This window comes from Trematomus bernacchii, unplaced genomic scaffold, assembly GCF_902827165.1.
Source record: "Trematomus bernacchii unplaced genomic scaffold, fTreBer1.1, whole genome shotgun sequence".
NCBI classification, from domain to species: domain Eukaryota; kingdom Metazoa; phylum Chordata; class Actinopteri; order Perciformes; family Nototheniidae; genus Trematomus; species Trematomus bernacchii.
Genome location: NW_022987637.1, coordinates 115,335 through 141,944, shown reverse-complemented (window position 1 = coordinate 141,944; position 26,610 = coordinate 115,335). Strand labels below are relative to the sequence as shown.

General features: G+C 43.5%; 1 protein-coding gene across 2 annotated transcripts in view; it reads right to left on the bottom strand.

Annotated features, from left to right (window-relative positions):
• LOC117484723 (conserved oligomeric Golgi complex subunit 5-like) overlaps positions 1-20,493 on the bottom strand; it is a 37,248-nt gene extending 16,755 nt beyond the window's left edge. For both annotated transcript variants that reach the window (XM_034133136.1, XM_034133137.1), the window contains exons 1-5: positions 20,419-20,493; positions 19,116-19,255; positions 17,230-17,287; positions 11,163-11,217; positions 9,863-9,932 (exon numbers count right to left, since the gene is read on the bottom strand). In XM_034133136.1, the coding sequence (XP_033989027.1) occupies positions 9,863-9,932; positions 11,163-11,217; positions 17,230-17,287; positions 19,116-19,255; positions 20,419-20,464 (369 nt within the window). In that variant the 5' untranslated portion in view covers positions 20,465-20,493. The remainder of the gene's footprint in view (positions 1-9,862; positions 9,933-11,162; positions 11,218-17,229; positions 17,288-19,115; positions 19,256-20,418) is intronic.
• Positions 20,494-26,610: the final 6,117 nt, after the last annotated feature.

Here is a 26,610-nt window from a genome sequence, read left to right as displayed (position 1 = left end):
CTGAATACATGTTGCTTCTGCTCGGAGCGCTCTAGAATGTACACCAAGGGTGATGAGTGGCGCGAAGCACTCCGCCTCTATCCTTCTCTTTCCCTGTAAACACCCTGCAGACGTAGAGACAACGGTCGAGCAGCTTTTGGTAAAGTTTTACATAACAGCATTAACAAAGTTGTAATCCGTATTCAAACTATGATAGTTAACAAACTATCATTTTACCAGAACCCCTGTGTGAATCCAAACTAGGAAACGACAGCCAGTGTCAATTTATAAGTGTGGACACTCCGTTGAGTTGAGGCTTCAGCTCTTTGTTAGCACTGTGAAGGGCTAGCCTGCTAATAATAATAATAATAATTATTCATTACATTTATTAGAGCGCTTTTCCAAATGCTCAAGCACTTTACATAACATATTACACATATCAGACTTGTAACAGTGAATACTGTGGACAATACCCACAGGATCAGATTAGGGTGAAGTGTCTTGCCCAAGGACACAACTGCTAGAGGCAGGTTTCGAACTGGTGTTCCCCAATGCCCTTTGATCAGAGGATCAACGCTCTTGCCCACTGTGCCAAAACCACCCAACAATGGCAATGACAATGACACTTCATTTTTGTTGTCAAGTAATGGTCAAGATACATTTCATGTAAAAACCATCAACCAATCAGGGTAATGAAAGTGATGTATTATGTTTTGTATGTACTTTGGTGCACATTGTATCATTATAAACAGGGGTGCACATAACTGGTACGCATGCGCGGCAAAAATCCGAATTGCTTAATGTCACTTGCGTCACTACGCGCCTTTGCGTACCTCAATACATCAAAACAAAACACATATTTTGTCTACACGTGTTTCTTGTCAACACTCAATGAAGTAAACTACTAGACATGTCAAAAAACCCAAAGACATAAAGCAGCTACGTTGCCGTTTCGCTCCCTGCAAAAGATCTTCTGACTTTCTATGACTGATTGAACTAGAGCTGGGCGAGCCGCGCAGGACATAACCGACGGACCTGTGAAGCTTTACAGGAGGCAGAGGCTTAGATCACTGGACGACAGAGTTCTTCACCGTGTGCACAGACAGGGTTAACATCAGTATGAACAACATAATTGTGCCAAAACTCCGCCAATTGGCTGCAGTGGGAGACTCCCCTGTGCACACACTGGAGAATTGCACAAAATCAGCTGATCACAACGTTCAAGCTGCTGCAGTTGTATTTACACCAAAGTGGAGTGAAATACACAATTGCAAACTTACTTACGGTGTTAATGGAAGAGTTTGAAATCAGACAGAGGTGGACGAAGTACTCAGATCTTGTGTAGGAATACTCTGTTACAGTAAAAGTCCTGCATTCCAAATGTTACTCAAGTAAAATTAGAAAAGTATTATCATCAAAATATAAGTACTCCTTGTGCAGATTGGTCCATTTCAGAATAATATATATGATATGTTTTATAATGATTGATCATTAAAGTGTTCTCAAAGCTGGTAAAGGTGCAGCTAATTTTACAAAGTAGATCAAAGTCAAGTCAAGTACAAATATCTCAAAATTGTACTTAAGTACAGTACTTGAATAAGTGTACTTAGTAACTTCCCACATCTGAAATCAGATCTGACTTCAAGTCATGTGATAATTTCTTAGTATTTGATCCTTCAACTTGGCCTCAGGAAATGCAAGGACTTCACAGTTTTGGCAACAAGTTTTGGAGAAAGCAAATCGGAGGCTTAAAAAGAGACAGGGAGGTGCATCTTCATCATCTAGCATGCAAGTGTAAATAGAGGACAGTGAAGGAGACACTGAGGAGGACCACGCTTCGTGTGGGGTGAGTACCAAACGCTGTCTCCTGGTACTCATCTGAGTAACTCACAAAAAAAAAAGTTATGTGCACCCCTGATTATAAATACATTTGAATAAGATCGTTAGCTTATGCTAATCGCTAGCTTATGCTAAGCGCTAGCTAGCGTTTACTGTGAGCTGATGCTAAACGCTGGCAGAAGCTAATGACTAACCATGCTGATAGCATAGCTAAATATTAAGGGAGCATTGCTCTCGTTTTACTTAAAGCCACTCTCTTTTAGTTAGTTAGTTCGGGCAGCGGAGTATTGGACACATCGCAGTTTATTGAGGATGTATGCAGGGGAACCATAGAGGATGCTGTTGCAGTAATCCAGTCGGGGTGTATTGAAGGCATGGATCAGAGTTTCAGCAGCGGTGGATGAGAGGGAGGGTCTGATGCGGGCAATGTTCTTTAAGTGGAAGAAGGCGGTTTTTTTTGGTCGTCGGCATAACAGTGGAACCGGAGTTGGTGTTGACGGAGGATCTGTCTGGGAAGATGTAAATGATGAAAAGCAGGGGACCAGTTACAGAGCCCTGGGGGAGGCCGTGAGTGACTGAAGCGGTAGGGGCTTTGAGGTTGTTGATGGAAATGAATTGTTTTCTGCCAGAGAGATATGATTTAAGCCAGAAGAGGGCGGTGCCGGTTATGCCATTGAAGGACTGAATGTGGGTGATGAGGATGGAGTGGTTTATGGTGTCGAAGGCGGCGGTTACGTCAAGAAAGATGAGGATGGAGAGGAGAATGTTATTTGTGACCTTGAGTAGAGCAGTTTTTTTGACAAGCACGCTTTGACAAGGGTGGAGAGGATGGGGTCCAGGATGAGGGTTGAAATTGTCATGCCAGTGACTAGGGAAGCTAGGTCAGCAGTGGGGATTTGAGTGAATTATGTAAAAGGTTGATTCGAAGGAGGAGGGAAGGAAGGTTCGAGGAAAGGATGGGTGGTGGAGGAGCAAACCTTGCTGCTACAACCCGCTGCTGCAGATACACTCTTTACAACATCAGGAGGATACGTCCCGTCCTGACCCAGAAAGCGACGCAGCTTCTGGTCCAGGCTCTCGTCATCTCACGCCTAGACTACTGCAACTCCCTCCTGGCTGGTCTACCTGCATGTGCCATCCGACCTCTGCAGCTCATCCAGAATGCAGCGGCTCGTCTGGTCTTCAACCTTCCTAAATTCTCCCACACCACACCGCTCCTCCGCTCCCTTCACTGGCTTCCAGTAACTGCTAGAATCCACTTCAAGACAATGGTACTTGCGTACCATGCTGCCCCAAGTTCCCATCAGCAAAAACACGTCGGTTTGCTATCCTGGCTCCAAAATGGTGGAATGAGCTCCCCATTGAAATCAGGACAGCAGAAAGCTTACACATCTTCCGGCGCAGACTGAAAACTCATCTCTTTCGACTCCACTTGGAGCGATAGAATTACTAACAAAGGATTGCTAACAAAGCACTTATATACTAATAAAGGACTGGCTTATCTAAAGCCAGTTGAGTAGCACTTCAAATGTTTTGGCTCTATGAAACCTGATGTACTTATATGATTCTGTTTTCCTCAAGTTTGTATCTTGTTGGTCGAATGCACTTATTGTAAGTCGCTTTGGATAAAAGCGTCAGCTAAATGCAATGTAATGTAATGTTGGCCAGTTGGCTGTGTATTTCAATTTTGTCCTTAAAAACCCAAGATAAAATTAGTCGCATTTGGTGGCAGTGAAGGAGTTGGAGATGGTGTCCATAGGTTTGAGGAGTTTGCTTATGCTTGCTTAAAAGTGTATTAGGGTAGTTGCTGCCAGATTGTATGACGGAGGAGTAGTGGGAGGAGAGTGCGCTGTTGAGGACGTCTTTGTACTGCTGTTGGTGTGGTTTGTAGACATCTTTATGTATCGTAAGACCGGTTCTATTTGCAAGTCTTTCGAGCTGGCCGGCCTTTAGATTGGAGGTGTCGGAGATGATAAGTGTACCAGGGGGTGGAGTGAGTGAAAGAGACAGATTTGGTTTTTATTGGAGCACGTTGATTGAGGCCCCGGCTCCACAGGAACGCATACGGCAAAACGCATAGGAGTAACGCAAACGCAAACGCCAAAAAGCTTCCGCCCACACGCAATATACACCGGATTGTGTCAAGCTCCACGAGACGGCTCCGTTTAGATCCAACCGCTGGAAAAGCTGCAGTACATATGCCGAACCTGTACGTGGCGCTGTAACTTCCTCCACAAAAGCAGCAACTTCCTCCACAAAAGCAGCGAAGAAGAATGGTTGTCATGGCTGCACTTCTGTTTATTCTCCGCGGTGGGGGCCGACGGAACCGGGCAGAGTTTTTCGCCGGTCAACGTGTGTTAAAGTTTTAATCTTCCGGACAAAATTATAAAAGTGCCGGTCAAAGGTCTTCTTTGTTATTTATTGAGCTTTAAAACAAATGAATAACGACGATATAATGATATATAATCATAAAATACACGGAGCCTGTCTCTTTTTCCTCTCTTCTGACAGCGTCAGTGTCTGTCTCATGCAGCAGCTGATCCAGTAATGAGTGACCCGACAGTAAAAATAAACATATTTATAACTAGTTTAGGTAGTTTGAGAGGTAATTAAAATAGCTAAGGGTGATGATCTGACTTGAAGTGTGTGTTTTGCTCCCGCTGCATCACAGCGGGAGGAGCTGCGTGTCTCCGTCCTGTCAGATTAGACTTCACTCGCGTTTATGTCCATATCGAGATAAAGATAAATAATCTGAATTCAGTGTGCAGTGTACTTTTGCGGGGGTGAGCAGCAGAGGCGGGGAGAGGCGGGGCTATTGCGTCGTCGTTATCAGAAACGGATGACCGTATAGGCTACCACACGGCCCCGTTGGACCCCCCCAGAGCGCTCCGTTCCCAGATCTTTGGACCCGTTGTCGTTTGCAGGGTCCGTTTCTACCGTTACGTTACGGCGTCGTCTAGCTTAAAGGGCTATACGCAAGAGAAATATGCGGATTCAACCCGTTTTCGTTCCCGTGGAGCCTAGGCCTGAGACAGGAGGAGAGAGCATTGTTGTAAGTGTAGACCAGGTCAGCAGGTGAATCGTACTGGATGAGGGTTGAGTCAGGGATGGTGTCAGCCAATAGGGAGGAGAGGGAAGAGGGGTTTATGGATTTGAGATTCCAGAAAGTTATGGTGCGCTTCTGCTTGATGAGGGGGGTTGGGGTGAGGATGTCCATGGTAATTGCCAGATGGTCGGAGATTGTGAGGTCAGAGGTGTTCAGATTGCTGATGGAAATGCCAGACTTGCAGACCAGGTCCAGTGTGTGACCTTTTTTATGGTTGGGAAAGTCTACATGCTGTGTGATCAGGGCTCGAGCTTAAGGACCTCCCGTCGTCCCGGGGCCGAAAAAAATCGGGTCGGGGAGGATACAAATTAATTTTGGGACGAATTTGGGACGAGAGTTAAAATAAAAATACCCTGCTAACTCTACTACGAACGGCGATGAAAATGAAACTGACTGCACGTTTTGTGTAGCACACAGTTATTAAACCTCCTTGTCAACATAAACACACACAAAGCATTTAGCAACCCGCGAAATACACACACACACACACAGTACGTAGCTACAGCTGTCAGCCAGCCGCACAGCTGTGATGTAACTACAATTTTTTTACCCCGGAGCGGTGCGGAGAAACTAAACTTAACTTATGAAGCAGCTTTTGACGACGCGCTATGCATGGGGCACCCTAGAGGGGGTTTCCAGACATGTCATTGCAGCTGAGATGAGAACTCTCCATCGCATTTAGTCCTTAGCAATATGCTGCGCCTCTCCCCATGTAGGGATGGGTACCGAGCCCCGGTATTAAACGGGCCCCGGGCCGGAATTATTAAAGACAGTGGTACCAACAGTGGTCTTTTTATCGGTACTGGAGACATTTAAAACATACATGTCATATGTATTATTGCTACATGAACATTACATTGCAGTTTTAGTTTCGCCAACTCCTTTTCTAATATGCAATAAGACTACAAAATGCGTCTATGATGTATTTTCCAATCCAGACGAGAGAGCTCTCTCCCCCGTCTGTGTGCGAGGGGGCGGGGCAGTTTGTAAAGGTCTCCTGACTGTGTTACAGACTGTCATCCTGGTTAGTGGTTACTCTTGGTTCTGTCTTCTGTCTTCAGGACAGAGTGTTGGATTTTTTTGTTAATCGGATGGGACTTGATTGGATTCAATATTAGAGTAACTTTCTCGCTTGTGTGTTTTTTTTAAATATATTTGGCCTTTGTTTCTGTGTTTGACTGATTTACTCAAATAAAAAGGTTGATGAATTATCATCTAATGATTTGTATGATGTTTTATTTATGTTAAAGGTCACTTTGAATGATTTTAACTAATGATAATGTAGAAAAACAAATATTTTAAATTCGGGACGGTCCACATTAATTTCGGGACGGCTTAGATTGTATTTCGGGACGGTTCCGGGAGGATGGTGAAAAAAGTTAGTCGAGAGCCCTGTGTGTGATGTTGAAATAGTTGAGGATGTCCAGGAGTTATGTAGTGGCTTTGGAGTCAGGTGAGTCAACATGAATATTGAAATCACCCAGAAGCCATGGTTGCGTGGTTTCTTCATGTATTTGTATCCGGGGGGTGTAGTCTGTTTGAGGGAGAAGTATTCCTGTGATTTTTGCCAAGTTTCAGTGATGCAGAGAAAGTCCAGATTATTGGCTGTGAGAATGAGACCCTTGCTATTCAGAGACCGGGTGTTAAATAGAGCAAGTTTGAGATGTTGAGTTTTAACAGGCTGGGGTGCTTTGGGAAGGGGGTTGTAGGCAGGCAGAGTGCACGTGTTGGTTGTTGTGATGATGACATGGTGGCGGCGGGGTGGTGTCAGTGCGCGCAGCAGACCAGAGGGATGGGATGGAATGACCGGACCGGGAGTAAAAAACGTTCTTCCGGAGCTTCTGTGGATGTATTTTGGTCGTTGTTGCAGTCCTTGATTTCTGATGGCGGAGATTATCGTTGGGCATAGTGGAGTGGAAAACTGTTTTAGCTGGAGTAGTAGTCATGCCAGACGGGGAGGATGCGAGACAGGAGTTGTTTGCCTGTTGCAGTGAAGTTATTGAGAGGATAAGTGACAGAGTCAGCAGGAATCTCCACAGCATGGCAGGTGATCGGGCCGAGAGGTTGAGTCAACTGCCAATGAGACAGCGGGAGTGGGAGGGAGAAAGACGGCGAGGAGACGAAGCCGGTAGACGGGTCCGCTGCTAGCGTTTAGCATCTAGCCACCCGGTGATTGGAGGTTGGCTAGCTGAGTGCTAGCTGTAGAGGTAGCAATCCCGGCTATCAGGGCTGACCGCACCGGGATATCTGAGAGACTATCCGGGAAATACCTCACAGTAGCTGTGCCGTACAGAGACGAAGGTATCCAATGGCCAGGACAGCTGATGGCAGGGATCAGATGAGTTTGGTGATAGCGGCCGGATGGGGGCTGGTAGCTAGCAGGCTAGGAACCGTTGAGCAGTTGATCACTAACAGGTAGGTGACAACTACTTGAAAAACAAAGTAACGATACAGATGAAACAAGAATTCACTCGCACTGATTACACATAAGAACAAGTACACTATTAGCTCTACCCAGGTAGAAGGAGCAATAGCAGTTCACACACAGAACTGAACTATAGAGATCTTGAATTATCTTATTTAAAAAGGGAAAGGACTCTTTTATTTGTTTAGTTTTATTTATTTTGAAGTATGTTAAGAGCTCTATTTTTAATTATTTATTTTTCACATTGTGGGCACACAATCTAATGTGAATGTTGATAAATATTGCTGCCAATAAAATTGTCAACTGTTCAACTAAATCTAACTCCTCCCCAGAGTTGTTCAAGGCATACCACTATTCGGACCTAGGTAGATGTTATGGCGCGTTTCCACTACAGCGCGGAGCACGGTTTAAGAGAGCTGTGACGTCAGCGGCCCGTCTTTGGTTGCGTTTCCACTTGGCTTAGTACCGGCCGGCGGGTCCTAATTCACAGTTTTTCTGGCCTCATAAAATCGCGGTTCTAGGGCCAGAGACAACGAGGCTGAGTCGGGCTGAGTATGCTAAACTAGAGAGAGCATCGCTGGCAAGGGGGCTACAACTACAACAAGATGGACATATTTGACCGTGATTTAATTGTAATACACGTTTCAAAATGATGCCGAAGTAACAACATACTGATACCGGTTAGTAAAAACCATGAATTAATGCTTTGACAAGTCTGCAGACAGACGGCAGGCGAAAAACCTTTTAAAATGCGTGTTTTCTAAATGGAGATTGGCTAAGCTAACGCAGTATATGCTCCGACCGTCCACACTCACAACAACGGCCTATACAGACATAAATAAAGCAGCGACTGTATTCACCATGACACAGGCAGTCTGTGGTGTGTACTTGTTTAACTTTTGTCTAGTTTCTGAACATATATGAGGAGCTGTGAGCTCTGAGTGCTAACAGCTAACGGCTGTGTTGTTTTTCTGGGGTTCTCATTGAAGATCACGTCACGGCTCCGCCTACACTGCGTTACTATAGATACTACCCCAGTTCCTAAACTGTAATGGAAATGCGCCATAAAGTGAGCCAGTCCTAACGAGGCCCAGCCATACCGAGCGGGGCCGAGCGAGGCCGTGTAGTGGAAACGCGCCAAGTGTCTCTGTTCTTTGTGTGAGATAGGACTACAGGTGCTACATTATCTTATCTTAATGCACAACAGGGAGTTGCAGCTTGCCGCAGTAACACATTGCTGGGCCCTGAGGCATATTCTTGTGCTACGGGCGGGAAGAAATTATTTGTAATAATAAAATACAATAAAAAGTTACCTTAACAAACCTCAAGTCACCTGTTAGTGGCATGATAATCAAAATCAATCAGAACGAATGACCAGTTTCACTTCAAACAAATGAACTAATTGGAGATGGGGGAGGTTAGGTGATTGGGGGATTTCACTGCTTGTGTGGCATTCCATATATATAAAAAAAGAAAAGAGATGGGTTCATTCTTTATTATCTGAAATCCATTGTTTTCTTTTATTGTACAGCTATCTCCAGTTTGTCCATGTTCATTATGTGAGGTAGAAAGGAAGATATTGTGCTGTTTTACGAGCTGACAGACCTTTGATGATGACTGATCACCTAATGTTTGAGTCAGATTGGACTCGTACTGAAGGCTCAGGTAGCAAACATGATCTAGAGATCTCAGAGTATCCGAGGGAAACAAAGCCATTAGCTCAGCTGAGACACTTCACAATCCTGCTGACCTTTTTACAGCTGCTGTTTGATCTATCATGATTTCCCTTAGCTGCACCAACAGGAGACCTGCCCCCACATGTTACTCTGCTGTGCACGGATAGCAGCATGGAGCTGTGCACACAACAAACATCTCCATGTAAACAGAAATGCTGAACCACTCTCCTACACAGAGTTGATCTCTCTGTGGGTTTTGGAAAGCTTGGTTCTTTGGTAATACTGCCACACACTTTCTTGAGCCAGCTCAAAAGAGAAGCTGACTGGGGGCCTGTGTCCACATAGCACCTCATTCTATGCACCAGCTGATCTGAACACTTAAGCGCTGGTGACTGGTAATGTCAGTGTACAAATTGGAGGGGAAGCTCCTTATTGGCTGTGTCTTTCGTACCGAGACCATCATAACAAAGAGAGAAACGCTCATTTGTTTGAGCAGATCAGCCGGCAGACCCTGGATGTTGCTGCCGGTGAGTGTTGTACTTTTCTTGCCATGAGATGAAGCTCACTCATTCAAAGTGTTTGGTGCTCATGATAAAAAAACTAAGTCAAACAAAGGTACAGTACAGAGCAATACACAGGCAGGATATTGTTGACACTGAAACAATGAAAAAGCGCTGGTAGCGTTTTTTGATGAAAGGCTGAGAGGAGGAGCTCCCTGACGCTGTGCTGGCATCTTTCTGCCAAGAGAAGGCGCTATGTGGACACAGGGCCAGATTCAAACACAGCCACTGAACAGCAAATATAACAGCATCACCATGCAGTGTGTGTGGGAGTTACCTGCAGTCTGGCCAGCTGGGTGATCCTGGCCACTATCTTGTTGTACGGGTCAACAATCTTCGTCCTGATCCTGAAGAGATTTGCAACGTTTCATTAGGAACCAGAGAGTTGCTCATAAAAGCATCACCGCACAAATCCTGAAGCATCTTTGTGTATCTCGAAAAGCACTATATAAAAATTCTATGTATAATTTTTATGAACCTGTCATCTGAGACTTGTTATCAGCTGACCACAATTGTTTCAGATTGCATCAAAAAGTTATTTTCAGCTGTTTTGTGGGAGGGTAAATTAATAATTATTAAACATTTTATTCGTTTAGCACTATAAAAAAATTACCCAATAAGACAAACCTAAACAAATAAGATAATGAGTTTAGAAATATAGCATCACCTGTTAACAATGAGTAATTCAAGGCTTAAGACGGGCATTCTCTGTAACACCATTTTTGCTCAAACATCTTTTAAAGATGTTGGTGGAGGCTGGCTTTTGAGTGGTTGTACAAGAGCTGTTTAGTGAGTTAAGTTAGGGGGACAGGCAACAATGGAAGAGGTGGTGCTGATATTGTAATTGATTTCTATCACAATTACAAAGTTAAAACAGAATCCAACATATTTAATCACTGTTGTTTTTTTGTTTGCTTTACTGTGTGCATTGTGATTCTTTATTGTCATCTTAGAAGAGCAGAACCTATGACCCATTTAGGTTCAAACTTAAATTAGACACATCAAAGGCCTTAGTTTCTTCACTGGATTTTGCTACGCCAAGAGATCATGGAGAAAGCGTTTTGTTAAATACTGCCGATAAGTCAACACAAATCTTCAAAACAAGGTTTTCCTATAAATGTGAGGATGTTTGTAGAAAGAACGTTAGGCACATTAGGCAGAGAGAGCTGACAGCATGCTGCAGCTTTAAATTCTATTTGAAACTGATTTTCTCAACCAAGTTCTGGTCAAGGTTAGAAAAAGGTCTTGTCATGCACCTTAAGCTTGATCAAATCAAAATGACAACATGTGCAAATGGCAGAAATATGATCAAACCATATCCACCCAATAATGATGAAGAGGATTAGCTGAGAGTTTTTGACAAAATGTCAACTTTAATATAGTTTGATATAGTCATACTTTTTTGATGATTCTGAGATTTATTCTGAAAGTACATTTTGAGGGTTTTTATGGACTGAAATGGAATAAACAATTATATCATTTTCATGCCCAGTTAAGAGGACCAGTGCAGAATGGAGACCGTGGCTGTAAGCAGTGTGAGAATGACTCCAATCATTCAGCCACAGGAAACACTTTACCTGTCCACAGCTGCCTGCAGAGCACTGATCCTGGTCTGCATCATCTGAAGGACCCCTGAAAAACAAGATTTGCTGTCAGTACAGTACAATTTCACACTTATTTGAAGAGGTCCCCTATTATACTGTTTTTCATCAATATATTATAGGTCTCAGATATATACAAAACATGTCTCTGAAGTGTTTGGCTCCAAATACCAAACAGATCATTGTAGCTTCCCATAAACCCCTCTGTTTCAGCCCTGTTTCCAAAGTGCTGATTCTCTGTCTGTTACTTTAGATGAAAATAAGGAGCCCCTCCCCACGCCCCTCTGAGAGAGATTTGGTTACAAAGAACACAATGGTGCTCGAGGAGGACATTCAGGTGATAAGGTGGGGGTGGGGGGGGGGGTGTTACCTTGGTTGGTTATTGGCTAATGGTTACACAAGCCAAAAAAAAAGTGGCCAAAATCTGATCAGCTCATTTCCAGACAGGTTTTTATAGAAATGGATCAGGACAAAAAGTGAGAGAATCTTTGTTCCTGAAACTTTCAGAGTCTCTTTACACAGAGGGGACACATGTTGATGTATTTTATTAGAGTCCTCTACTGCAGCAGGTGTCTTAATGATGTTCTCGTTTTAACCCGGAGGTTGGCTGATGGGGCTTATAAGGCATTATTACTGTCGATACACATCTTACCAATAAGCAGTAGTAAGGATTCTCAATATGCAATAAAGGTCCATGCAGTAATATAAATGATCATTGCATTGTAAGTAAAGTTAAGAGATCTACACTGGAGCTGCAGCATACGGTAAGTAATTATAATTCATGAAAATGCATTGCACTTTACTTGCCACCAAAATTATATGTTGCTATGGTCTTATTAAATATGTTAAAAGTAGACAAGCAATCAGTTACATAATGTAAGATAGTGGCAGACCGTTCAAATCCCTCTGTGGTTTCATTAACATTGCCACAAACATTTTAAAGATCTCAGTACATATCTGGGACCTGCATTGATTAAAGCTGATAACTTGTTTTATAACATTTATATTTTAAACAGGCATGGTCCGCAATCACTTTAAAGGCTTCTCCCAGAATCAAAAGGTGTATACCAATTGCTCACTCCGAGTTACCTTTAGTTCTTGAAGAAAAACTTCCTGCATGCCTCCACAGTGAACGAACATTTTAAAAAACGGTGAAAAATCTTAATAAAATTCATTAAAAAAATGAACGCAAATGAATCACATTACATTACATTTGAGCCAAAGTTGTTCCCCTTATGCCAGTGGGGATGTTTACCATGTATTGCGCGGCAGGGAAAAAGAGTCCAGGACCAGGCGGCTACACTGCTGAATTCTATCAGGCATTTTTACTCAAATTAGCCCCTATTTTAATTTACATGTTTAATGACTCATTTGAATCTCTTAAATTAACCCAGACTCTCACGCAGGCCTCGCTTTCCCTTATTTTGAAAAATAATCAGGACCCTTTGTCCTGTGCCTCGTTTCGTCCTATAAGCTTGCTGAATGTAGACTTCAAACTACTGTCCAAACTCTTAGCTTTGCGCCTTGAGTCTACACTTCCCTCTGTTATCTCCCCTGATCAAACGGGTTTCATTAAAAATAGACATTCCTTTTTTAATTTAAGACGGTTATTTAATACAATTTATAACCCATCTCCTTGTACTGCTCCAGAAGCATTAATATCCTTGGATGCAGAGAAAGCTTTAATCGTCTATCTCTTTTACTCCTTAGACAAATGTGGCTTTTTTGACAAAACGTAATCTTGCGAAAAGTGAATTATTTCTCTAAACACAACCGCACGTACATCTCCGTTACATAACTTCCCATTTAACCTGTTAAGCCCTGAGCCTGTTTTCAGGCACGAAAATGACATGCCCAGAACAAATGACTATATCTTCACTTCTAAAATGGGGTAAATTAATCATCTTTTTTCTCAAAGCAATGATAAACCTGTGAGTTGGATGTAGAAAAGTCAGAATTAAAGTAAATTCAGATTGAACATAGTAAAAAAATGTAAATTATAGTTTCCGTCCAAAAAGAAACCATTACTTGTAGTGAAAACCACCCTTGAATGATGGGATAGTAGACTTTAGGAATCCAAACTATAACATATAATAAGTACCCTGTATCAAGATTGATGCAAAACAAGTGACATTTGACCTTTTTAAGAGAGGTTTAGAAAAAAACAAACACCTCTGGGGTCATTTGGGTGGATTTGCCATATCTCTGGAACCCATCGGTCGATTTTGATGATTGACACCACTTTTGAACCGTTAGAGCCAATAGAATCGAGAGGGAGTTCCTAAATCCATCTAAACATTACCCATTGGTGAATGAGAGTGATGCGCAGCCAGCATGCCCAAAACCGGAAGCTCTCATACACTCTCATAGCAGCTATATATGAAAACTACTCTTATTGACATAAATGTTATGATGGATTATCAGTAATCATTTCAAAGTGACACAGAGACATTGGATTAACCTTCAGCAGCGTTTATATGCGTTGTAATGCCATTGAACACAACTTTTGATCAGAAAACAGCAAAGGTAAGACATATTTGCCGTTTTGGCCACGTAAAGTGAAGTTGTGTGTTGTCTTTGCTTGCCTTCGCTGCCCTGCGTTTTGGTCGCACAGTGATGATACTTATACCATTGGAATCTGTGGGATCTCAGCTTTCATGTGATATCTTGTTTGTGCAGATCCGATGAAGTGTACAATATTTATACCGTGAGTTATGTGCTAAGTGCGTTAGCACTCTTTCGCTTAGTGCTAATTCAGACGCTTGGCGTTAGAGTTGTGTTTTGTTTCGGTACAAATGGTTCATAGCGTCAGGTAGCTGAGTTTCTTCCCGTTTAGTGGGTATGACACATTCATAGTTTGTTAAATGTTAAGAAGCCCTCAGACGCTGTTTCTTGCAAGATGTTGCTTAACAGGTTAAAGTATATCTGCAAAGTTTTACATGTCTTGGAATCCAAGTTACTAGCAAATGTAAAAGTCTCTTTAAGGCCAATTTTACACCCTGTTTAGAACGTATGCAACAAGAATTTGAACGCTGGTCACTGCTCCCATTCAATTTGGCCGCGAGGATCAACTCGGTCAAAATGAATACTCTCTCTTTCATTGTATACCTACTTTTCTTCCTTAAGCATTTCTTTGAAAAACGGATAGCTTAATTTTTGAGTTTATTTGTAGAAAGTCTTTACGTAGTCTAGGGTTTTTTGTTCCAAAGGCCAAAGCCTCTTGGAGGAATGGCCTTACCAAACTTTAGGTTTTACTATTGGGCTTCCAACCTTAGAATCTTACAGTATTGGCTTAGATCTGAAACATTTCATCCTCACCCAGCTTGGCTGGCTATGGAGTCTTTTTCCTCTAAGCCTGTGTCACTGACATCGCTTGTACACTCCCCCATCAACAGCCCCATTTCCCTTTATGCTAAAAATATAGTTGATAAAACCTCCTTAAGGATTTGGAATCAGTTCAAACGTCACTTCGGTCTGCAAGCTTTCTCTACCTCGGCTCCACTAGTTGCAAATCATGTTTTTCCACCTCCATATCAGATTGTGCATTTACTATATGGTCAAACCTTGGTATTAAACAATTTAAAGATGTACATATTGATAATAGGTTTGCATCTTTTCAACAGCTCTCGGAATAGTTTTTTTTTTAGATACCTGCAAATTCTGAGTTTTGCTCGAAATAGATATGCCCAGTTTCCCAACCTGCCTGGCGACATGCCTCTAGATGCTTCTCTCACTCAGGTCCCTGTGATGAAAGGAATGATCTCATACTTTTATAATGAAATCCAAACCCTATCTTCAACCTCTCTAAACTCTGTGAAAGCTCTTTGGGAGGAGGATTTGGGGCAGGAGATCTCAGAGGATCTTTGGGGCTGGAGATCTCAGAGGATCTTTGGGGCAGGAGATCTCAGAGGATCTTTGGGGCAGGAGATCTCAGAGGATCTTTGGGGCTGGAGATCTCAGAGGATCTTTGGGGCTGGAGATCTCAGAGGATCTTTGGGGCTGGAGATCTCAGAGGATCTTTGGGGCAGGAGATCTCAGAGGATCTTTGGGGCTGGAGATCTCAGAGGATCTTTGGGGCTGGAGATCTCAGAGGATCTTTGGGGCTGGAGATCTCAGAGGATCTTTGGGGCTGGAGATCTCAGAGGATCTTTGGGGCTGGAGATCTCAGAGGATCTTTGGGGCAGGAGATCTCAGAGGATCTTTGGGGTAGGAGATCTCAGAGGATCTTTGGGGCTGGAGATCTCAGAGGATCTTTGGGGCAGGAGATCTCAGAGGATCTTTGGGGCAGGAGATCTCAGAGGATCTTTGGGGTAGGAGATCTCAGAGGATCTTTGGGGCAGGAGATCTCAGAGGATCTTTGGGGCAGGAGATCTCAGAGGATCTTTGGGGCAGGAGATCTCAGAGGATCTTTGGGGCAGGAGATCTCAGAGGATCTTTGGGGCAGGAGATCTCAGAGGATCTTTGGGGCAGGAGATCTCAGAGGATCTTTGGGGTAGGAGATCTCAGAGGATCTTTGGGGCAGGAGATCTCAGAGGATCTTTGGGGTAGGAGATCTCAGAGGATCTTTGGGGCAGGAGATCTCAGAGGATCTTTGGGGCAATATTCTTAAGCGTGTGCCCACCTCATCTGTCAGCGGCAGACATGGTTTGATTCAGTGTAAGCTTGTTCACCGCACTCATTGGACTCAAGTCAGGTTGTTCAAAGTGTATGACAATATAGATCCTTCTTGTGAAAAATGTCATCAAACACCTGCAAACCATGTGCACATGTTTTGGTCATGTACGTCTCTGACAAAGTATTGAAAGTCCAGTAGTTGTGCAGAGGTAACTGGTAGGGAAGGGATGCTCCGATCGGGAATTTTGGGGCCGATCGCCGGAATCAGTATCGGCCGATACCGATCGCCGATCCGATCGGGTGGGTGGGGTCTATGGGGATCTTCCATTTAAAGTGATGTTTAAAACTCAGTTAATGGGGCTCATTTTCATATTGCTTCAGTTTATAATCGTAACGGATCGAACAGTTCAGATGAATTTTTCAATACATGATGCGCTTCCACAAACAACCAACATAATTATTACATTCAAATGAAGTACATTATTCAAATTTACATTAACTTTGGATAATAACACGGGAGAAATTAGCGGAAGCGTTCTCTTTTCTTCTCTCTCTCCCTCTCCCTCTCTCCCTCTCTCTCTCCCCTTCTCTCCCTCTCCTGACAGCCCGTCAGTATCTCCTGTAGCTCACTGATCCAGTAATGAGTGACCCGACAGTGAAGAATAAATATATTTATAACTAGTTTAGCTAGTTCCAGAGGTAGATAAAATAGCTAAGTCTGTTAGGTCTAACTCTTAGTGTGTGTTTTGCTCCGCTCAGCGGTCCGTCACAGCGGGCGGAGCTGCAGGATTTCTGCTTCACACACGTTGCATACCGCTATTTTATTGCCATTTTCGGACACCTTAAAATACTACGATCGGCGGCCGATAACGATCGGAGCATCCCTAATAACTGGGACGCTTATAGAGCCCAATGCCATTACTGCAGTAATCGGTGTCTCGAACCTGCCTTTGCCTGGCTCTAAGCGGACCTTATAGCCTTTGTAACATTACCATTAAGACGCCTAATACCAACAAGAAATCAACACCACCTTCCTACAGTATGTGGATAAGACACATTTGTTATAATTTACAGCTTGAAAAGATCTGTTACACACTGAAAGGCTCCTCCAGGAAGTTCAAAAATGTCTGGGGGCCTTTATTTGAACTATGCAAAGAGGATGACCTTCCCAGATATTCCAGAATATCTTATTATTTTTTTTATTTGCTTTACTCATTTATTTAAAACATTTTATTTTATTCTGACCTGGAGAGAATGAGGTTATTATTTGTTTGCTTTTTTTTGTTGTATGACCAAGCCAACTAATGTATTGTTTGTTATGATCTGCACAACTGTAATGTGACACTGTCAATCACAACTGCTCTGTAATTTCTGTCAATTTGTGATGAAAATCAATAAAAAAAAAGGAAAAACAATGTTAATTATTTACCTTCAAGGGACTCTATCCCAGTGGCCTGAGACAGTAAGTCTTCATGTCTGGCCACAACCTGGATGGAGGAAGTATAAACACATAAGAATTATTGTTACCACAGGGATGTGGTTTAACACTAGAACCGCCAAAGGGTCAATTTTACCCGCAGCTGTCTTTTTGATTGTATGTAACTTTTTTTCAATAAAATATTCAAGTCTCCCAGTCCGTGACTTTTCCTGAAAGTGTGTTATGTAGCACCCTCTGTTGTTAAAAATGGTCAATATGAAGTCAGATTGAAAATATCGCCCAAAAGAAATGCCATTTATACCTATATCCGCCAGCGGGTAATATTTACCTCATAGAAAATGCAGCGTAAGCATGACGTGTTGCTATAGCAACGCCTTTTGTCTACTGCGGTTCCTTATAGATAGAGAGATAGATTGAGAGAGAGATAGATATATAGATAGATAGATAGATAGATAGATAGATAGATAGATAGATAGATAGATAGAGAGAGATAGAGAGATAGACTGATAGTTATAGATGGATCGATAGATAGTTATAGATAGAGAGAGAGATTTGTACCTAAACAAAACAAAAAAGTCTAACACCAAGCGTTTAAATCAGCACTGGTAGCGATATTTTATACTTCATGCTATCTGCACAAACTATATCATATGAAAAGCTGATTCTATTGGTATAAGTTTCATCCCTGTGCGATCAAAACTCACTGTTCTACATGATAAATAAAAGAACATTGTACCTTGAAAATCAATAGCGGGTAAATTTGACCCATTGGCGGTTTTAGGTATACAGCGACCTCTGGCGGTTCTAGTGTTAAACAAGTTTATGCTTCATTTCAACTAAACGATATTATTAGTTAAACCACATTGCTGCCCGAAGGGCACAGAATAATTAAACAAATGACACACTTTAGGAAATGGCCAGAAGTATTCCTAATGATTTGCATTTATTGGGATAAAAGATTATCCACATTGGTGGTGGTGGTGGTACTGGCGAGATTTTGCGAATTCACAGGTAAGGTTTACTGTAACAAACCCGGACATAAGCAACTTCACCATGTCTTGATGTGTCTATCACGTTTGATATTAATGCTTGTTTCTATTATCACATTTTGGTGAGAACTGTAGTCTATTTGTGTCTGTTGGGAAAATGTAAGAGTCTGTGTATTATTTCCCACAATTAAATGCAAATAATCTTAAAGTTATCTTTTATATAATGTCAATTTCTGGATTTTCTTTTTGATATTCTCTCCCTCATTAGTAAAATAAACCTACCACTCTTAATTTCTTTGTAAGTGGGCAAACTAACACAATCTGCAAGGGATCAAATACTTATTTCCTCCACTCTACAAACACATTTTATTTTTTTTTGTAATATATTTTTTACTCTTGGTGATGATGATAAGCAGAATGTCGATCTCCCTGTCTATCACACACACAGAAGACAATAAAGTTGACTTTGACTGTATTATTATGAATACACATCATTGTTATGATTTCATCATCAGTTCGACATTTTGTAAAAGAAACCTCAAAATCAACAAACAATTGTCATAATAACTGCAGATACATTTTGTGTCAATTTGAAAAATGATTAAACCTCTAATCATCGCAGCACTTTTTCCAACACTCCATATCAATAATATTCTCAGAATATGAATATTATTGTCAAATTTGAATACCTTCTGAAAAAGACCACCATCACACACCCGGCTCAGAGTAAGATGATCGCATATGATCCTGAGACAAAAAGCTCTGGTGTTTAAAGAATCATTCCTAGCGTTTGGTTATACGCAGCACACTGATTCACCAGTAGATGGCGATTTGATTGAGCAGTCTTCATGCGAGACATCCTGAACCTTGGTCTTTGGTGAACTGTACCTGGCTGTGCAGCTCCTTGTCCAGCTGACTGATGCCCTGAGCCAGCCGGCCCAGCTGCTCCGCGAGGACCGCATGCTGGATGGCCTGAGCCGTGTACGTCTTCACATCAAAGTCCTCTGCCAGGAAGTCAGCGTAGCAGCCTGGAACACAGCAGCACATCCAACATCTCTCAGAACACTGTGGACATTTCACAACCTCATCCTGAGTTGACCTGTTTCTGAAACAACACCTCTCTTTCTCAATGAACCATTCAGCTGCACCTGTCGTTCCTTCAGTAGGCAGAGCAGTTCATCTCACACACCTGCACTGTGTCTGTTGTTTCTGTCTGTCTGTTGTCTCTCTGGTCTCTCCGTCTGTTATCTGTCTGTTGTCTCTCTGTCTGTTGTCTCTCTGTCTGTCTGTTGTCTCTCTGTCTGTCTGTTGTCTCTCTGTCTGTCTGTTGTCTCTCTGTTGTCTCTCTGTCTGTTGTCTCTCTGGTCTCTCTGTCTGTCTGTCTGTTGTCTCTCTGGTCTGTCTGTCTGTCTGTTGTCCCTCTGGTCTCTCTGTCTGTCTGTCTGTCTGTTGTCCGTCTGGTCTCTCTGTCTGTTGTCTGTCTGTCTGTTGTCCCTCTGGTCTCTCTGTTGTCTCTCTGGTCTCTCTGTCTGTTATCTGTCTGTCTGTCTGTCTGTTGTCTCTCTGGTCTCTCTCTCTGTCTGTTGTCTCTCTGGTCTCTCTGTCTGTCTGTCTGTGGTCTCTCTGTCTGTCTGTCTGTCTGTTGTCTCTCTGGACTGACTGTCTGTCTGTCTGTCGTCTCTCTGGTCTGTCTGTCTGTCTGTTGTCCCTCTGGGCTCTCTGTCTGTCTGTTGTCCATCTGGTCTCTCTGTCTGTCTGTTGTCTCTCTGGTCTGTCTGATGTCTCTTTGGTCTCTGTGTTTGTGTTGTCTCTCTGTTGTCTCTCTGGCCTCTCTGTCTGTTGTCTCTCTGTTCTCTGTTGTCTGTCTGTGGTGTGGTCACCATAGTTCATTACAGGCTATTCCAATGGTCCCAGCAGTAGAATGTAAATGTAAACATTGCTAGAAGCTGGCGCTGGGCACACGTCACTAACCCATGAGTGTGTGGTACGGACGGGTACGGATAACACGTCAGTAACCCAATAACACACGTCACTGTTGGAATGAAGATACAGGGTTAGCCTCGGAAAGTGTTCTGCAGGTTATAGCTGCGCAGGGACAGTGGAGATATGATGAAGCTGTCGAGAATATGTTTTAGAAATATCCATGAACGAATTTATTACGACACACACCACTGCTCATAGCTGTTTTTACCATCTTTCAGAAGTGAATTCGTGGAACCTTCTCTCCCGTTCTCCATGTTGATATTTCCGCAGCTGACGTCAGACGTCCGCGACACGTGTCACAGGACGTTGCCGGAGTCTTAAAGGGCCACACCATGAAGGCTTCTCAATTCTCTAATTTCCCCTCCTCGACTCCTATCTTCGTGTCTTAGTCCCGCCCACAGGAGATGCGAGCGGAGGAGTCGAGGAGGGGAACCGAGGAGAGAGGAGTGGAAGCAGCAGGCGGTTAGAGAAATGAGAAATCCTCTCCTCTAAGTGGTTTTAAAGAGACGTCCATTAATGATGACAGGAGGCACAGCAGCACACTGGGGCCGTTTCTCAATCGCGAGGATATTGGCTTCCAAGCCAATATTTCAAGGATGCTACGTCATCGAATGCCGCCGAAGTACTGTTCCAATCTCCAGTATACTTGGAAATGTCTTAAACACTCCACCATCATTCCTGTCCCCAAAAAGACAATCATCACCTGCCCCAACGACTACCGCCCAGTAGCACTCACCTCCATCATAATGAAGTGCTTTGAGCGGTTAGTCAAATTATTCATCACCCTCCTCCCTCCCTGAATCTCTGGACCCCCTGCAGTTTGCCTACAGAGCAAACAGGTCCACAGACGACGCCATAGCCCTCACCCTCCACACTGCCCTCTCACACCTGGACCCGAAGAACAGGAACACATATGTGAGAATGCTGTTCATTGACTACAGTTCAGCATTCAACACCATTGTGCCCTCCAAGCTGGCCATCAAGCTCAGAGACCTCGGGCTCAACAGCGCCCTCTGCGACTGGATCCTGAACTTCCTGACGGGCAGACCCCAGGCAGTGCGGGTGGGAAATATCACATCCTCCACCCTGATTCTTAACACCGGTGCCCCTCAAGGCTGCGTGCTCAGCCCTCTCCTCTACTCCCTGTTCACCCACGACTGCGTGGCCACACACAGCTCCAACACCATCGTGAAGTTTGCTGATGACACGACCGTCATCGGCCAGATCACAGACGATGACGAGACGGCATACAGAGAGGAGGTCGAAAACCTGACATCTTGGTGCCAGGAGAACAACCTCCATCTCAACATCAGCAAAACAAAGGAGCTGATTGTGGACTACAGGAAGCAGCAGGGAGAGGGACACGCCCCCATCGCCATCAATGGGACTACGGTGGAGAGAGTCAAAAGCTTCAGGTTCCTTGGGGTCCACATCACTGAGGACCTGACATGGTCTCTTCACACCACCACCATCACCAAGAAAGCTCGACAGCGGCTCTTCTTCCTCCGCAGGTTGAGGAGGTTCAAAATGGATTCCAGGATACTCTGCAACTTCTACAGGTGCACGATAGAGAGTATCCTCACTGGCAGCATGACGGCCTGGTACGGCAGCTGCACCGACCTCGATCGTAAGGCTTTACAGAGGGTGGTGAAAACTGCACAGCACATCACCAGGACGGAGCTGCCATCCATGGAGGACCTTTACTCCCAGCGGCTCAGGAAGAAATCACTACGGATTATCAAAGACCCCCATCACCCCAGCCACAAACTGTTCTTTCTGTTGCCGTCTGGCAGACGTTACCGCAGCATCCGGGCAAGGACAAGAAGATTCGGAGACAGTTTCTTCCCGCGGGCAGTGAGACTGTTAAAAAATTGAACTGTTGAAACAACTTCAAACATTCAACTGCTACTCAGTAGTATGTATCTAATACCTAATATATATATATCATTCCAATAACTTGTATATAGACTCATACTGCACTATTCCACATCATAACTTTATTTCATTTTTATAACTATTATTATTTTTGTATTGCTCTTGCTCTTATTGTTATTATGTTATGTTATTATGTTGCATTGTTGGAGAAGCCTGTGACATAAGATTTTCAACTGCATAATTACTCTGTAGCTATGTCAGATTGACAATAAAGAACCTTGAACCTTGAACCTTGAACCTTGAAATCTACCGAGCCCGGCGTACTCCGTTTGGAGAAATATCGAGGCTGCACATGAGTAGACTCCGCGGTCTTAAAATCCCCACAATGCTTTGCGCACGGACCAATTTCCAAAATCTGTGGCGGAAAATGTAAGGCGGGGCCTATCATATGACGCACACCTGCACACTTGCTAGCCTGTTCCACTCTTTGGGTGTTTCTCAATCGCATGTAAAGCTGCTTCAGAGCCACTATTTCAAGCATACTACGTCATCGAGTGCCGCCGAAGTACTGTTCCAATCTCCAGTATACTTGGAAATCTACCGAGCCCGGCGTACTCCGTTTGGAGAAATATCGAGTCTGCACATGAGTAGACTTCACGGTCTTAAAATCCCCACAATGCTTTGCGCACGGACCAATTTCCCCAAATCTGTGGCGGAAGATGTAAGGCGGGGCCTCTCATATGACGCACACCTGCACACTTGCTAGCGTGTTCCACACTTCGTTTTCCGAATGCCAGGAAGTATTCTTGACTCGCTTCTGAAGCAAGATGCTCGGCAGACATGTGCTACCAAGCAAGCGTACTCGCGATTGAGAAACACCCTCAGTCTGATGGACAGATGTGTTCATGACGACTTATATATTTACTTTTAATTCATTGACAGTGCGGTATAATGAGACAATAACAGGCTACAGATGCAGACATATACAGTACACACACATATATTTATATAAATATATACAATTTCAGAATCAAACAAGTATGAGAATGAGAGTATGAAGGTAGATATGGTGCAAAATGCGAGAGCGTGTAAAACCTGATGTGAGCACTTGCAGGAAAAAAATCTGAGCTTGTGTGCATACATTTACACTTGTATAACATATCCACGTATCTGTGAACCAAATGTGAAGTCCCAGAAGAAAAAAACAAGTTCTGTAGCTTCTAGAGAAAAAATGAACTTAGTGATGAAATGTTCACTTGCAGAAAAATATATATTTTTTAAATATATTTTCCATTACAACTGCAACTTGGTTATTACAATCTCGCAAATCAGTCATTACAACTTCACGAACCTGCTCTGTGGCAGTATACATCGACGAATCTGCGGCCTTGACTTTTGCTACACTTCTTGCGATGAATGTGTCGCTAAAGTAATTTTCACCTGTAGATGTGGGGGGAGGAACATGGGGAGGAAGGGGGGTTGGAGCGAAGGGGCGGAGCTATCAGAACGAGGAGGCGCAAGCTCGGGTCAGTCACACAGCCATGTCAGGTCGAACCGGATAATTGCGGGGCCCTGCATGTTGCCCCTTTCACACCAACGCGGTTCCAGGGCCGGTTCGGAGCTTGTGCCTGATAAGCACCGGTTTTTCCTGTTCACGCCGCAGCGGAGACGGCTCTTTTCCCCCAAAACCGGTTCTTACCAAGCTCGAAAAAAGTGTTGGTCTAGGCAAGAACCGCATACGTCACGCTTACGTCGGAGGGGGGCTAGATTAACCTGAACCCTCAGTTTATGGAGAGTACGGCAAATAAAAGTTGAAACAAGCAGTAGCGCTGAACAAAGTGACTAGAACGCAACCACACACTTTATAAAGTCAGGCAACACTAACCAGTAACCAGGCTTCGTGTGATTCTGTTTATTTGGCCATCCGTTCGCTGTTATTGATCATTGTGGAGGGGGCAGACGTTTTGTATTATAGCAGCTATCAGATGGAATCAATACATGGGCTGCACAGGTTGTCATGTCAGGCCTCACAAGTAGAATCATAATGAAAAATACGCCGGTAAAATGTGCCTGTAGAAAACGACTGATGCCACAAGTTATAGCAACAAGCTACAAGTAGCCTAGTCAATAGCCGCGTTCACACCAAGTACTTTGCCGTACTTAGTGCCGGCACTTAGTGCCCCGGCACTTATTACTCCAGGGCACGAAGTACCAGAGAGAAGAGGGAAGAGGCTGTGTGAATTACTTTACATTGTGGATAAGGGTGGATAGCCCCCATTGTTCTGTGTGTCAAAATGAAAGACAGCCCACACACCTATCAATCATCAAACCGTGGGGTCTTATTTCATTACGTGTTGATTTCTATCAACACATAATGTTGTATGATATAGAGGTGTACTACCGCAAAAGTATTCTCCGTCGGGATTTCCTGCAACAACACCACGCCGTTATCGTGATTCTGATTGGCCAGAAGACATTATCAAAGATGTTTTATTGAGAAGACGATCACTACGTGACAAAAGTTTTCAAAACCGTTTCTAGTCTTCGGTATTTCCAGACAAGTGGCTACTGAAATCAATCTTACTAACTGCTGTCTGTGCAATTTACTCCGCGCGAGTTGGCGGACTTTATTTAGCTTACTTTAACATCATTTTTCATGGTGGGGCTAAGGTGGGGCTAAGCCATTTCTTGGTATGGCTGTAGCCTACCCCAGCCATACCCTGGCGCCGCCACTGGCTGCTGAGCCTATTTAGTGTGCATACGACACACCTGGCACAGTTTATTCATTTCACACGTAGCGTAGCGCCTGCATGTCGTCGTCCAATCCTTTTGTCAATCCTTCTTAACCGCCTTCGCTTCCGAATCAGCATTGCTATTGCATTTGAGTGGTCGACGATCTGTATTTGTGTTTGCTTAAATAACTCAGACGAAGCTCATGTCTGAGGTCGGAAGGTAAACAGACGCCATATACAGCAGGTGGGCGCAGCAGTATACGCGGGAGGTTTTTCTTCTTCTTTTTCTCTCGGTTTTTTGGCGGATTGCAACTTTAAGGTGCATACCGCCACCTACTGTACTCGCCGTGAAGTTGTTTGCGGCCTGCCAGTAAACCCAAAGCAGAAGAAGAAGAAGTGACGTCAGCGGTTCATTTGCCTAATCCACCCCCAGGAACTCATTTTGGTGTGAACGCGATCTGCTTTAGTTCATCAGAACTAAAAGAGTTCTCATGAACTAAAGTTCTCATGAACTATTGTGGGAAAAGTACTTGGTGTGAACGCGCCTATATAGGCTACAGTAGGCTTATATACGTTTGACACACACAAACACACAAAAAAACAAATGACTGTCTATAGGCCTACACTATACACAGTATGTTTACCTTTTTAAACTAGGCTAAATGTCATTATTAATCATCAAATCAAATCAAATCAAGTTTTATTTATATTGCACATTTTTAAACGATTTTTGGTCGAGCCAAAGTGCTGTACATATAATAAAAATACCCTACAGTAAAGACACTTTACAGGAAATACAACAGCACAGTTTGTGCAGAATATCAGTATGACAATACGACACCCTCTGTCCTTAGACCCTCACATCGTACAAAATCGAGAAAAACCCACAGTTTAAAGGGGAAAATGGGAGAAACCTCAGGGAGAGCAACAGAGGAGGGAGAGCAACAGAGGAGGGATCCCTCTCCCAGGACGGACAGACGTGCAATAGATGCCGTGTGTAAAGCGAAGAGATAATACATTTTACAGCAAGTCACACCTCTTTGACAAAACACCTGCAACGAATTTCTAATCCAAGCACTTAATTAATCATGAGGGACCTGACAGGCTATATAAGGTCCAGGCAGGCACACCTCTGATTTCAATCTCAACAACGAAAGAGATAGTGAGAAGAAAAAACAAAGTGAACAGATGAAAACCGCAATAGCGTGTGCCTTATGGCAGTGGCACCAGCTGCAGACCAACAAATGCTGTGAGGAAAGACGCCGGTCACAGCGCTGGAAAGCTCGAATGCGCAATGCCATCCTGCTTCATCGTGAGGTATTTATGACTGTTTGTTTAAAATTGTTTTAAATAGTACAAAAATAGCTGGCTTTTTTCATTGGAATACAAAAATTGATGAATTTCTTAATAATAATAATATTTATGTGCAGTGTAGTTGGCTGGATAAAGGTATTGACCTCTGTACATTTTATTCTTCCTGTAGGTTCAACACACACACTGTCTCATGTACAAACGTTTGAACAGCAGTGTCCCGGTGCTGAAACTATACCTCGAGGGGGATGGCTGCATGCTCAAGGACTACAGGATCAGCCGAGAGTGTTTGGAGGCCTTGATTCGGTGTCTGGGGTCTAAGAGGGGACAGGCCTGGGGACACCACATGACTGTCTTGACGACCGTGTACTGGCTGGCACACGGTTTGTCCTACAGTGTGGTGTCCCAGGCTTTTCAGGTACCCCTGTCTACTGTCCACAGACTGGTCCATCAGGGAGTGGAGGACATCACAGCTCTGAAGC